This window comes from Microcebus murinus, chromosome 13 (assembly GCF_040939455.1).
Source record: "Microcebus murinus isolate Inina chromosome 13, M.murinus_Inina_mat1.0, whole genome shotgun sequence".
NCBI lineage: Eukaryota > Metazoa > Chordata > Mammalia > Primates > Cheirogaleidae > Microcebus > Microcebus murinus.
In genome coordinates, this window is record NC_134116.1 from 72,067,429 (window position 1) to 72,080,643 (window position 13,215).

Consider the following 13,215-nt stretch of genomic DNA (forward strand, 5'->3'; position numbering starts at 1 on the left):
CTGCCCTTGTATTTTTCCAAGATTTTTTTTTTCTTGCTCTGACCTGACAAGACTGTTAGCCTGATTTGGAATATCTAAGATGTGTGGTCATTGTTTTTATTTGGAAATGAGACAGCCTGGGATCTGGCTAGCATCTGGGCATGAACAGAAAACAGAAGGGATGAGCTGGGTATTGTGACAAGCCCTTTGGTGTGGGATCTGCTTAGCACACTCACATTCAATTACAGAGTCATACAGAAGAAATATGCCACGGGAAAGCCAGATCAAAAGGACCTCAATGAGAATCTGGCCGCAGCTCAGGGGCTGGCGCACATGATCATGGAATGCGACAGACTTTTTGAGGTGAGCAAAAGGCTCTAACCGCCTCCCTTGTAGCTCTTGGAACTAGATGAGACGACGCTTGGGATGGTTGCTACATTTATGGTTTCTATCTGTTTGTTCCTGACTTACAATGACAATGGTACGCTCTATAGCTCCGGTCTTTACCTCTAAGAAATGTGAGGAGCTAGCTAGCTCTACAATCGAGGCTTTGATAAAGACACTCGGGTTTACCATACCGATGGTTTTCATGCAAGCAGTTGTAGCACCAGGCATTGTCAGGTTCAAGGCCAGTCAGCCAATTATGTTATATTTGATTTTTACCTCAGGACTTGATTAGGTTCAGCATCTGTGGGAGAGTGTGTGTGATATTGAGCAATCTTTGTGGCTAAGACTCAATGACAGCTTATGAATACAGCCGCAGGTATGTCAAAGAAGTGAGCAAACCAGACTGCTGGCATGCCGTTTGTGGTGAAGCTGGCATTTGTCAATGGGGAAAGTGTGCTAAAAAGGTAAAGCTATTCCTAAGTCACATTTGATGTTTCTTTCCCTTAGCAAGTCTATATGCTTTAAGTCTATTCGCAGTGAGTGAAGTTGTCTGAGCCCACCTTCTGCCAAACAATACAAAGACATTGAAAGTAAAATGAAAGGGAAATGGAAAGAATGAATGGGAGTCATTGCAATGTTTTGAATGATAAATATAGCCTCGGAAACATATTTGTATTTCCTGACTTCAGGAAGGCCCCTTCTGGCCTTGGCACTGATCGTAGAAAAACATCTCCATCCCTGCGGCCCTCGGCCCGTTGCTCAGACCTTGCCTGTTGGTAAAATGGCTTTGCTTTCTCTATTAGTGTCAGCATTTCTTTGTCTCAGTGTGTGGCTCTTTCTTGCGTCCCCTGGTCCAGGTCCCACATGAGATGGTGGCCCAGTCCCGCAGCTCATACATGGAAGCTGAGATCCACTTGCCAACTCTGGAAGACCTGGGGGCCCAGCTGGAGGAGAGTGGGGCGACCTTCCACACGTACCTGGAGCATCTCATCCAGGGCCTCCAGAAAGAAGCCAGGGAGAAGTTCAAAGGATGGGTCGTGTGCTCCAGCATGGACAATACAGACCTTGCTTTCAAAAAGGTAACCTCAGGGGCTGGAAAACAATTACCTTCACAGAGTCACATCTAGCAACCAGGAATTTATTTTTACTTTTAAAATGCCTGCTGCATCCACAGGGCTTGGCACACACGTTAAGGTTAAGGCACATGTACCTTTCAAAGACCCAGTGTAGAGACCACTCAGCCACCTTGTTGCGGATAACCAGAGTGCCGTCTGGGCAGCCAGGTGGCTGGATCCCAGTCCTGTCTCCCCCTTCGCTGTGTCACACTCCTTTCTGTGCCTCAGTTTCCTCATTTGCAAAGTGGACACTGTAAGAGAACCACTATCAGAGAAAGGCCATTCACAAATCAGATGGGTTCGAATGGTGCCTGCCGCACAGTAAGCACCATGTGTGTTGGTGGCTATTACTCTTACCATCATTGTTATTCTTTTAAGCTTAAGGATTGCACTTTTTAAACGTCAAAGCTGAGGTACGCAGCGTCGCTCCTTCAGTGCACCTCAGTGATGGTGTTTGAGCGCCTGGCGAAGCATGGTAGGTGCTTGCCAGACCCGGTGGCCTCTTCAGCTTCTGATGGTGTCTGTCCCAGGTGGGCGACGGGAACCCGCTGAAGCTGTGGAAGGCTTCCGTGGAAGTGGAAGCTCCCCCCTCGGTGGTCTTGAACCGCGTGCTGAGAGAGCGTCACCTGTGGGATGAGGACTTTGTGCAGTGGAAGGTCGTGGAAACGCTGGACAGGCAGACGGAAATCTACCAGTACGTGCTGAACAGCATGGCCCCCCACCCTTCCAGAGACTTCGTGGTTCTCAGGTAAGCCCGACTCCAGGGCTTGTGATTATCTGTTCCAGAAGCAGACGAGAGCTGTGGAGAGCTCAGTGTGGAGTTCTGCCTCCTGAGTCCAGCTCCACCGGGACACCGGGCAGGCCCGTCCCCGTCTCCCTCGGTGCAGCCTGACTTTGCTGTATTTTGTGCCCAACTTCCTGCTGCTTTCACCCAGTTGACAGCTCCGCCTGGGCCCTCATGTGGCCCCTGTCCTGGTGGAGCACACAGTTTATTAGGCCATAAACAGTGCTCATTTCCTCAGAACAGAGGCCCCAGAATCGCTGCTGTTTGTCCAGTTGCACTTTCAGCCAAGTTACGTAAATTGAATCTGACTGGCTTTTCTCCTGATTTTGCCTTTCTTCCCCTGGGAAAAGCAAGTCTTCCGTTTGTGTAACTTTCAACACGTGGAGTACGTGTAACTTCAAAACTCATCTGTGCCACTTCAGATGTTCGTAACTAATCACCGTGCTTGGAAACCTTGGCACGGCCCTGAAAGTCCAGCTATGCTGACCATAGAGTCAGATTTCAGGACCTGTCAGGGCGTGCCGAGTCTTGCATCTGCCATTGAAATGTCGCTTCTGACTGATTTGTGGGTTGAGTTCCAGACCCCGGCTCTCTGGGCTTGGAGTGGGGCGTTCAGCTGACAGTAGGAAGTTTGCACAGTACAAATACAGTATTGCATCAGCAAGAGCAGGGATCAAGGGTACTAAAGAACTCAAATAAAATGTAATTAGATCAATATATCCCTTTTTTATTGAAAACCTTGGCAAACCTTGTCTTATCTCACAGATCAGCCATATAAAAGGAGCCACTAAGGAAATTCCCAAGTGTATATTTGGAAGAGTTTCTTTATGAAACTAGTTTTGATGACAAACTAAAGGTTACTTTTCACATGGGCTCTTTATGCCTCTGGAATTGGTCCTGGAGACCTTGACTTTGAAAGGTCAATTTTCCCTAAATATATGTGTTTATCACAGCATCCTTGGGATCCTGGTGGAAAATGTGGGCAGTTAGAAGGTGGCTTATTACCACCATTATTGGGACATTAGTCATCTTATGGAGGTGACCTTCACACCCTCACTCTCACGGAAAATTGAATAGTTGAACAGTCCTTGCAGGATGGCAGCCTCAGGGCTGGAGCCGTGACATAGAGACACACATAGTGTTTCTCTTCCCTCCCTCCAGAGGAGCCTGAGGGCTGGAGGCTATGCATGGAAGCCCCCTGCTTCCATCCTCCCAGCTGTCCCCTAGCCTGCTGTTTACTAGTGTTTATTACATCCCATCACTGCCTTGTGCCAGACACTGTCGTAGGCTCTGGAGATACAGCAGTGAATGCAACAAACCACTGTCCTACTCTCCTGGGGTTCATATTTTAGTGGGGAGAGAAAGTCAGTAAATCATAAAGGGGGATGGGCTTACTTATCATGGGAGAAACAAGTGAGATAGGGAGAGAGTAAGGAGTGGCATTTAAACGTGATAGTCAGGGCTGAGTCTCACTGCATAGGTATTTGATCCAACACTTGAGAAGAAGGTGTGTGAACCATGAGGCCTCCACCCCCTAAGGGCTAACAGTGAACCAGCCCTGGTTCCTGCCAACAAGAATTCCTTATGTGTGTGATAAGAGGAGGTAGAGAGTGACAAGTATGGTGAAGAAGTCACAGGATTGAGATGCGTACAAGGCTGGTCACCTTTCAGGGTTGCCATGGTTATCTCTCATTTTATATCCATCGCTAGCTCCTTAGAAGCTAGAGAGTTACTGAATATTTTCCCATGATTTTCCCATTTTATCTCCACAAATCTTTACAACTTTCAGTCTTCAGAATTTGTCGTGCAGTCGTGCATGGCAAGAGAGTGGTCACAGCCATGGGGACGTGGCTGAGCACCTGTGCAGGGCTGGGTCCTTCCCACGCCCCTGCCGGGCACGTATGGCGTTTTCTCTCCCTGGTGTGGTCATGACCGAGACGACTAGGAGAGGGAATAGGATTCGTGCAGTAAGTAACAGGAATTCTAATGATACAGTCTGTTACTATAGATCCCTGGGTAGAAAGAGAAGTTGGAGGTGGCCACACAGACGCTCTCCTGGCCCCTGACCCCCGTCCACTTGTGGATAGTACACATGGGTAGACAGCTCTTCTCTATACTGAACCAAAAGGTGCTTTCCTGTTCCTCTGCCTTTTGAAGTCAAATCAACCATGTTTATCTCTTCTACCATGCAAGAGCCACTCAAGTATTTAAACATAATTAGCAGGTCCATGTATGTTTTGTTCTCTTCAAGCTAAACATCACTGGTTCACTTATCCTTGAAGACTTGGATCAAGCATCACCTCCTCTAGGAAGCCTTCCCAGATGCCTCCCCCAGGCCTCCCACGTGATCCCACCGTGCATAGCTTTATCACTGCACTAGCCACAGTGTTTTTAGAATCCTTTGGAGAGTCATCGGTTTTTCCCACCAGGCTGTGTGTATCTCTGTGTCCCTGGTGGCTTCTCAGAGGCTGGCTCCTCTATGTGCTTACTAGGTGTCTGCTAAATGAATTGACTGAGCAAGTCCTAATTCCTAAACTGCAAAATCACCTCTTCCATAATAGGCAGGAGCCTCTGCAGCAGAGTGGGGCCCCGGTGTGGAGTTCCAAACGCAGGTCTGAAAGCTGCAAACATTTCTGGCCTCTGAGTCCAAGAGCTGAGATCCTGCTTTGAACCGCGCTGCATAAACTTGACCCAAGCTTATGGAAACCATCAGCTTAGTCCAAGTAACTGGCACTGGGATTCGAGCCCAGGTTTTTGACGGGAAAATATTAGTGTGAACCTTAGCTCTGTGTTCAGGTTTTTTTCTCTCTCTCGGCCATAACTCTGAGGTGCGGGCTGTTTTGCTGCAGGACCTGGAGGACCGATTTGCCCAAAGGAATGTGCGCCCTGGTGTCCCTCTCCGTGGAGCACGAGGAGGCCCCGCTCCTGGGTGGCGTGCGTGCCGTGGTGATGGAGTCGCAGCACTTGATAGAGCCGTGCGGCTCTGGCAAGTCGAGACTGACCCACATCTGCAGGACAGACCTGAAGTAAGGGCTGACTCACTGTACTTTTCCCCTCGCGGCCATGAACATGCCCTCACACCTGATTACATATGCCTCCCCTCTCCCTTTCCCTCGTTCCTAAAATTCAGACATTCTTCCTGCAGCCCCTTTGCTTTGCTTATTTTCTGTTTTCTGCCTGGTTTTGTGTCTGTGTCTCTCCCATGGAACACACACGAGCAATGCGGCCCGGCGCAGAGTAGATGCTCAGCGAATCTGAGCTCCCTTCTCGGGCTTCTTTAATGCCTTCCCCTTTTTGCGGCCGCCTCTAGTTTGCTCTACTTTGAGAAGAAACTAACTTAAACCCAACCCATTCAAGGTATTCATGATGTGAAACAGTCCTTGGTCTGGGTAGATATAAATTGAGTTTTCTGGGTAAATTCTAGATTCAGTCAGAATCTTCCCATTTTACCCCGAGGAGTTGGTCCAGGGGTGGGCAACCTTTTCATGCTGGAAGGCTGCATTAATTTAGCTGTAATCAAATAAGGCCGCATTCGAGAAACTTCAATCAGTAATACTCAAAAATGTGCGTTATTTTGTAAAAATCTTAACTACTATATGTAATAATTTCAAAAATTGAAAACTATTTGTTAATTTTAAAGTTAACTAACCTTTTAATAATTTTCTTGTGTCTGCTTTTTGTTGGAAAGCATTGGAATATTTGGTTGCAGCATGGAGGTGCATGGTTTCAGTGGATCCTCTAGATGGGTCTCAGTCATTTGTGACCTTAAGGATGTCTTGGTTTGGGCTAGGCAGGAGAATGTAAATTCACAGCAATAACTGATTAAAAAGCAAGGAAGCATTTTTTTCGGCATGTTGCCAAAGTTGTGGATATTCTACTGCATTTTTCCATATTTCAATTGGATCTTTCTTAGCATCAAACAATGACTTTAAAATGTCATCTACTAAAAGCTCAATCAATTCCATCTGTAGTTCTTTAGGTGACTTGGTAATATCAACTAAATGAGGCTGAAATGCTAATTCGAGTGTGATGTGATGATTCTCAAAGTCAATGAGCCTTTCATTGTATTCTCCGATTAATAGGTGTGTAACAGCTATGTATTCTCCAAATGATTAGTATATATCATCATGCTCATCGATGACTTTTGCTAACTGGGGAAAATGTTCATCCAAAATTTCCTTTTGAAGAAATGTTTGGAAAAAATAGCTTTCTTAGAAATGCTTGGAATTTTTTTGCCACATATCATATATAGACTTAGTTTTACCTTGCAAAGAAATATTCAAGTTTCACTTTAACATATCACAAAGAAATGCTGCATTCCTATAGAAATCTTTCAATAATTCACATCGCTGATTCTGTTCTTTATAAAATTTAATTATCTGCTCTTGCAGAGAAAAAATTTTGGCTAACAGCTCTCCCTGTGATAGCTAATACATGTTGGAATGATACAGCAAATCCACATTGAATACCTCATCCTTTAACTTTAGTATGTTATAAAAACGATGGTGCCATGTGGCATTTGCACTAATATAGTTAACAATACTTGTAACTTGTTGCAAAGTGTCACTTAATAAAATAGTAGCTTTAGCACAGAGATTTTGCTAATGCAAGATACAATGAAAAGAAATGAGAGCATCTGGATCTGTTAATACTTTTTTTTAAATCTGTGCAATAAACCCTTCATGTTTTCCTGTCATGGAAGGTGCACCATCTATACATACACTCCCTAAATATACCAAATTCAGTCCAACTTCACATTTATTTTGAAAGATGTTGAAGATAAGCAGCAATGTGTTCTGTTTGCAAGAATCTTCATAGCAAAGAAAATCTTCCATTGTGACCTGAATGAAGTATAAAACCAGCGCCAAGTCTGTAGTATCAGTTGATTCATCCAAAACAATTGAATAATATGTATTTTCCTTTTGAAGTATTGCATGAAGCTGTTCTGTTAAGTTGAAAGCTAATTCTTGCTGCTAATCAGTTATGGTTCTCCTTGAAAGAGGTAGTTGTTTGTACTTTAAAACATTATCAGGATCTAAGAATCCTATAACTTCGACAATGCATTCTTTCACAATTTCTACATCACTGAATGGTTTCCCTTTTCCCCCTGAATATATAAGCTACTTTATAAGTTGCTTCATTGGCATTATTTCCAGGTCTCATTGCTGCTTAAAAGAATTGTCTTTCCTTTTGATTTTCATCTTTTAATTTCTGCAGTATAACCTTTCATGCCTGTCTCTCTAATTCAAAATATTCATGCTCCTTATGAGTGTTATAATGCTGATGAGCACTAAATTTCTTAAATGTTGATAATTTCAGTATCACAAAGCATGCGAATCATCATATCTTTAGCAGAAACAAGATAATATTGCAATCCCCAATCCCCATTTAAAAATGTGTTTTCTTTCTTCAGCATTCTCTTGGTCTTCTTTGACATCATGGGCTATTAATCAGACAGAGTTAAAAAATAACGTCAAATTGTTTAACTATTCACAAATTCCACTTCAAACAAAAACACAGTGTACTGCATACTTGACCCCCATAAACTCTCACCAACTAGCCTCCTGCAGTAGTGGTGCCAGTCAGGCGGGGCAAGTTAGAACTAAACCATGAGCGTAGCAGCCGTCAGTTTAGCCCTCATGGCTTACAAATGTTCTCATTGTGCTGGTCAATCTGGGAGGATTATTTCTTTGAAACTTATTTTATTCTATGGTATTTTAAATACATTCATTTAAAATATATATATAAAAGATGAACAAAAATGTATTAATAAAAATGAAAGGATTCGTTCTGTAAAATTTGAATTCAGTCAAAAGGACGCACTTAAGGACCAAGAAGGTCACATATGGCCTTAAGGCCACAGGGTTCCCATCCCTGGCCGGTGAATATTGAACAGACAGAGTGAATACTGGGCAGCCAAGACTTGTTCAAGGCACCTGATGACAGAATGAGGTCCTTCGGAACTCATGGCAGCAGCCCGGGTTGTATGCAAGTGCACCGGTCATCATAGCCCAGGGACAGTCCCATCTGCCATGACAAATTTCTGTGATTTGGGGAGAAAAAAAGTTCCCACTTCCTTTCTGCTTTCTTTCCCTGCAGAGGCCGCTCCCCCGAATGGTACAGCAAAGGCTTTGGACATCTGTGTGCAGCGGAAGTCGCCAGGATTAGAAACTCTTTCCAGCCCCTCATTGCTGAGGGTCCAGAAACTAAAATCTGAGTTTCCCCAGCATGACCTCAAACTCAGGGAAGAGGAAGCTACAGCGAAAGCTCGTGGCAGAGAGTGTGTGTGAGAGAACAAGACGAAGAGGAACTGACGGACTTGGTTAATGCTTAAAAATGGAGACGTTGAGAAGTCAGGATTTTGAAGATGCAAGAATTTCTGAGAACTTTCCTAGCCTTCCTGGAGATGGCTATATCCCTACTAATATATTTTTTAAAATCTGAACATTTATCTATATTACTTAAAATTAAATGGATTATTCCTTGTGCATTGCCTAATTTTCTATTTAAAGGCTTCTAAGAAGCATATTCTTAACTGTAAATAAATGTATGTACAGCATATGTACATATGTGTGCATATCTCCATCTTTACTGTATATATGTAAAATACCGATTTTATATAGAATTGAGTGTTTTGAAAAGGACCTTGTCTGACTCGGGGAGTCCTTCCCTCACATTGCTCTATCCAGGTGGCTCTGGGCCCATTCTTCCCACTGTCCTCTAAGCTGCACAGAACCTGCTGCTAATACCAAGGTGTGAAAATGCCCTGATGTCTAACCAAAGATTTGCTAACCAAAGGAAAATGCCATTAAAAGGTTCTTATGTGTCGATAATTTGTTTCTGTTATTCAAAACCTGAGAGTAGAGTGTTGGGAGAAAGCCAGGGAAACAGTATCTACTTCTCTTTAAAGGAAAGCAGAGGGTGAGAAGCCATCCCTAAATTCAAAGCTAAATTGGGAGTTGCCACTGGGCCCAACCAGGTGCAATTTCCGTGAGGTGTCAGACCTCAGTGGGCCCCTGAAGTCAGCAACAGTGACTGAAACAGACATGGTATTTCCCCCAGGCGAGCTGGAGATAATAGCCTTTACGTATTCACTGCCGAAGGGAGCCTCTGTGTTGCCCCGGGTTTTCATAAATACATTTCATAATGTTGTTAAATGTCGTTCTATTTGACCAGTGGCCCATTTGGTCACAGTTAATTGGCATTTTCTTACCAATGTATTGCACTGAATTTAAGTCTGGACAACACACAAAGGGAGGTGATGGTCATTCAGTTCAAGAATCTGGATCGTCACAGCTTCAGGGAATTCATACTCTGCTATGTATTATGCTCTTAAAATATAATTCATTGAAATTTTGCAATTTGAAAGACAGGGTTTTAAACTAACATAAGACCAAAACTATGTTCTTTCATTAGTTTTAGAAAATATAATCAGGTTGATTAATTCCATGTTTCTTCCTTAGCGATTTCAGGCTACCTATGCATTTGACCCAGCCTTATTTATTATTGTACAGACTAAGCAAATTGACTCTCCTTAACCCATTGCTGTTGAATGGAAGTTGTTTTTGTTATTGTATTTCAACAACTGTGAGAGAAGGATAACTTATTGCGTTTGGTTTCAGGGAGAGAGATTTTTTTTTTTTTGGTTGTCCATAACAGATTGATATCTGATTTAGCAACTGATGTTGGAGGGAAAAAGAAAAACAAAGGAGTGTTTTCAGGTATTATTTTGTATCATATGCATTTATGTGATATTTTCTGTTATCAGTGATGTGCAATTATTTTATTGAGAAGAATAAAAAAGCTATATATGAGTTTGGTATGGTGCGAGAAAAATCATACTGTTTGAATTATGACCTAGGAATTTTTCATTCTCATGTGTACCTTAGAAGGTGGCAGCAAATCCGTAATTTACCATTTGGGCAATGCTCTGTGAGCAAAACAAATTCACTTCTGCCATCACATCTTAAATTTAACCACATATGCTGGATTACTTTATATGCACCGACAAGATCATTAGTGAAGTTGAATCTGGCTAAACACTGGTTCTACTCCAGAGATGGGACCCTGCATGTTTGGAAAATATGATAGGCACACAAGGACGAATGGCATTGTATCACCCAAAGCAGCGCTTCTCCAAGTTTAACTTTCACATGCACCAAACCACCCAGGGATCTTGTTAGAATGCAGCCTGGATTCAGACAGTCTGAGGTTGGCCTGAGATCGTGCATTTCTAATGAGCCTCAGGAAAGCCCATGCTGCTGCCCAGAAAACCACACTCTGAGAAACAAGGATCTAGAGGATGTGTTAAACAAAATAAAAACAAATATGATTGTATTTCTGACTCCCTCCTCTTCAAATTACCTGACTTTTTAAATTTTTATGCGCATACTAATCACATCACTGCTGCATAACAACACAGTGCATCTTTAATAAAAAGAAAAAGGGAAAATAAGGAGAAGAAAGATGCATCAAGTTTATTTGTCATACCACAGTATTTTATTCATTGTTATCTTGCCAACGGAAATAAAGTATAATATTGCATTTAAATATTATATTTATACCTCATGTATATTTTACCTCATTTGTTGGTATCAATCATTAATTGTAAATAAATAATTGCCAAGGCAAATAAATTTATATATATTAAATATTTCCTATTTTCTATAAAATAGATGTTGATTTTCATGATTCATCCTATGAGCGGAAAACCTGTTTCATGAGGAAGATCTCTCTCAAGGATAGCTTGCCATGACCTTGACTCCTTGGTACTGCCTGTAGTCAATACTGTCTTCAAATACAAGGATGCTGTTATCAGTAAACATTCACCAACAGCCAGGCTACCTTAACCTGGGTCTAAGGCATCAAAGTGATGGGTGGGGATTTTGGTTTTTCTTTACATGTTATTGTTCTTAAATCTGAAAGTTAGAAAAGCACATTTATAGTATGTTTTTTTCAAAGATTTAGTGAACTCATTAGCTACGTTTTATTTTTGTTGAGTGGACAAGAAATCGAGATTTGAGGAAATGACTTTCAGCTGCACCACTAGACCATAAAAAGTAGCCACAGGTGACTCTGAACCTCTTCCCTTCCATCCTGGTACTTGTTCTCTCTGAGCTTTACTTCTAAAACACAGTAAAGATAACCCCTAACTAAATAAGCAGGAGCTCTGAAACATTCTCAGCTACAGGCTTCAAAAACCACAGAAGCCCAAAAGATGATATGTCCCCATAAAAATTATCCCAACTCTGCTCTCTGCTCATCTCACCCATAACCTTCTTCCATTACTTGAAAGTTCTACTTTCATGGTAGGCAAAGGGGGAATTCAGTGGCCCCTTTTCCTCTTCTACATGAAAGAAGAGAACATGGTTGTCATTCTGGCAGCCACAGGCTATGAATATTGTCCTGGGTACTCAGATTTGATTCCAAACACATTTCCTGAAATTCTTAGATATGAAACTGTTCTACTTCTGTGTTTTGACATTGGGTCACAGAAAAACTGGTCATGTGACTTATTCTCAGGAAAATAAGGTAAAAGAATAAAATAGACCCCAGCCAAGTGGAATGTCACATGCAGACTCAAAAGCAAAATCAATATGTGCTGAGTGTACAAGGAGTTTAAATACCTGACCTTGATGCATTGTAATTTTGCAAAGGCATGAAGTTTGAACAACTGACAATGTGCAACTTGACATTCCTTAGACAGACTACATCTTTTGTAGATTTTTCTTAAAGGTAGTGTTTACTTCCATTCTAACAATCCTACCCATGAGGCCATCTGGATGACTTCTAGCCCACATACTCCTCATGTACAGTGGAGGCTCACAATTCCAAGTAACACTGCATCTGAAGCAAGCTTGCCTGCACAAAGACATTTATTTATTCAACACGCTTTTATTTAACATTGAACAGGAGCGGGACACTGGCAGGCAGAGGTGCTGGTACAGAGAAGACATAGTGTGGAGCAGAAACAGTGACATGCAGTTGATTCTCATTATTCATGGTAGTTCTGTTCTACAAAGTCATGTGAACACGGAATTTGTGAATACTGAACCACTGCTCCTAGGGGAAATACAGGGTGAGGTTCCTGTGAGCCTCTGGTCACAGTACGAACATCACTACATGACCTTTTTATTGTGTTTCTGTGTAAAGACACCTTATTTAATACATTAATATATTTCTTATGAATCAGTCATCTGCAGTAGTTCTTTGAAATAAAATCCTAGCCGGGAAGGGTTTAACATTTCTCTGACCCTGGCTAATGGGACTGTAAATCCTTGGGCTTTCAGTCTCACAACAATGCAGTTTTTAATACACTTTTAAAATATCAGTTGTCATCTCATAAATTCATGAACTGAGCCACTTTTCCACCTTTTTATCACATAATATGGGTGTCACTTTAGCACTTTCCAGAGCAGCCTCATGTACAGATGGGTGCATTTCCTCTTCCTTTTTCTGGAGGTACCATCGTGTTGATTTATTAACATTGAACTCACAGCCAACAGCCCTATAACTCAGGCCTAAATGAAGCTCATCTAATACATATATTTTCTCCATAAGGCATACCCCTGCACTGGACAGCACTTTAATGCTACACCTGGGTGCCATTTAAATAGTGAAATTACCAGCAAAAAGCACAAAAATTTGAAAGACATGGTAATAAATAAACATGGCCATGAAAAGTATGGGAGCTGAAGCAAGAAGGCAGAGGTGACATTGTTCAACCTCAGCTGGGAATGTGCACACACATCAGTGACTCCAATTTCTGATACTCTGCGAATGTCCACAAATGACCATGAAATCACTGCAAATATTGATTTGGGGTTACAAATAAAGGCTAGTGGGTAGCTGAATTCACAAATATAGAATACCCAGTGGAGTCTATGAGAGCCCAGAGGCAATAGTGACTCCCAGGGGAGTCAGAGGACAAGATGTCTTCCCTGGGTCAGA

At 42.3% G+C, this 13,215-nt stretch overlaps 1 protein-coding gene across 3 annotated transcripts in view; it reads left to right on the forward strand.

The window, feature by feature from the left end:
* Window positions 1-10,079, forward strand: part of STARD13 (StAR related lipid transfer domain containing 13) — a 214,291-nt gene extending 204,212 nt beyond the window's left edge. For all 3 annotated transcript variants that reach the window (XM_020290435.2, XM_020290434.2, XM_076009497.1), the window contains exons 10-14: window positions 228-342; window positions 1,224-1,445; window positions 2,012-2,229; window positions 5,115-5,291; window positions 8,365-10,079. In XM_020290435.2, the coding sequence (XP_020146024.1) occupies window positions 228-342; window positions 1,224-1,445; window positions 2,012-2,229; window positions 5,115-5,291; window positions 8,365-8,482 (850 nt within the window). In that variant the 3' untranslated portion in view covers window positions 8,483-10,079. The remainder of the gene's footprint in view (window positions 1-227; window positions 343-1,223; window positions 1,446-2,011; window positions 2,230-5,114; window positions 5,292-8,364) is intronic.
* Window positions 10,080-13,215: the final 3,136 nt, after the last annotated feature.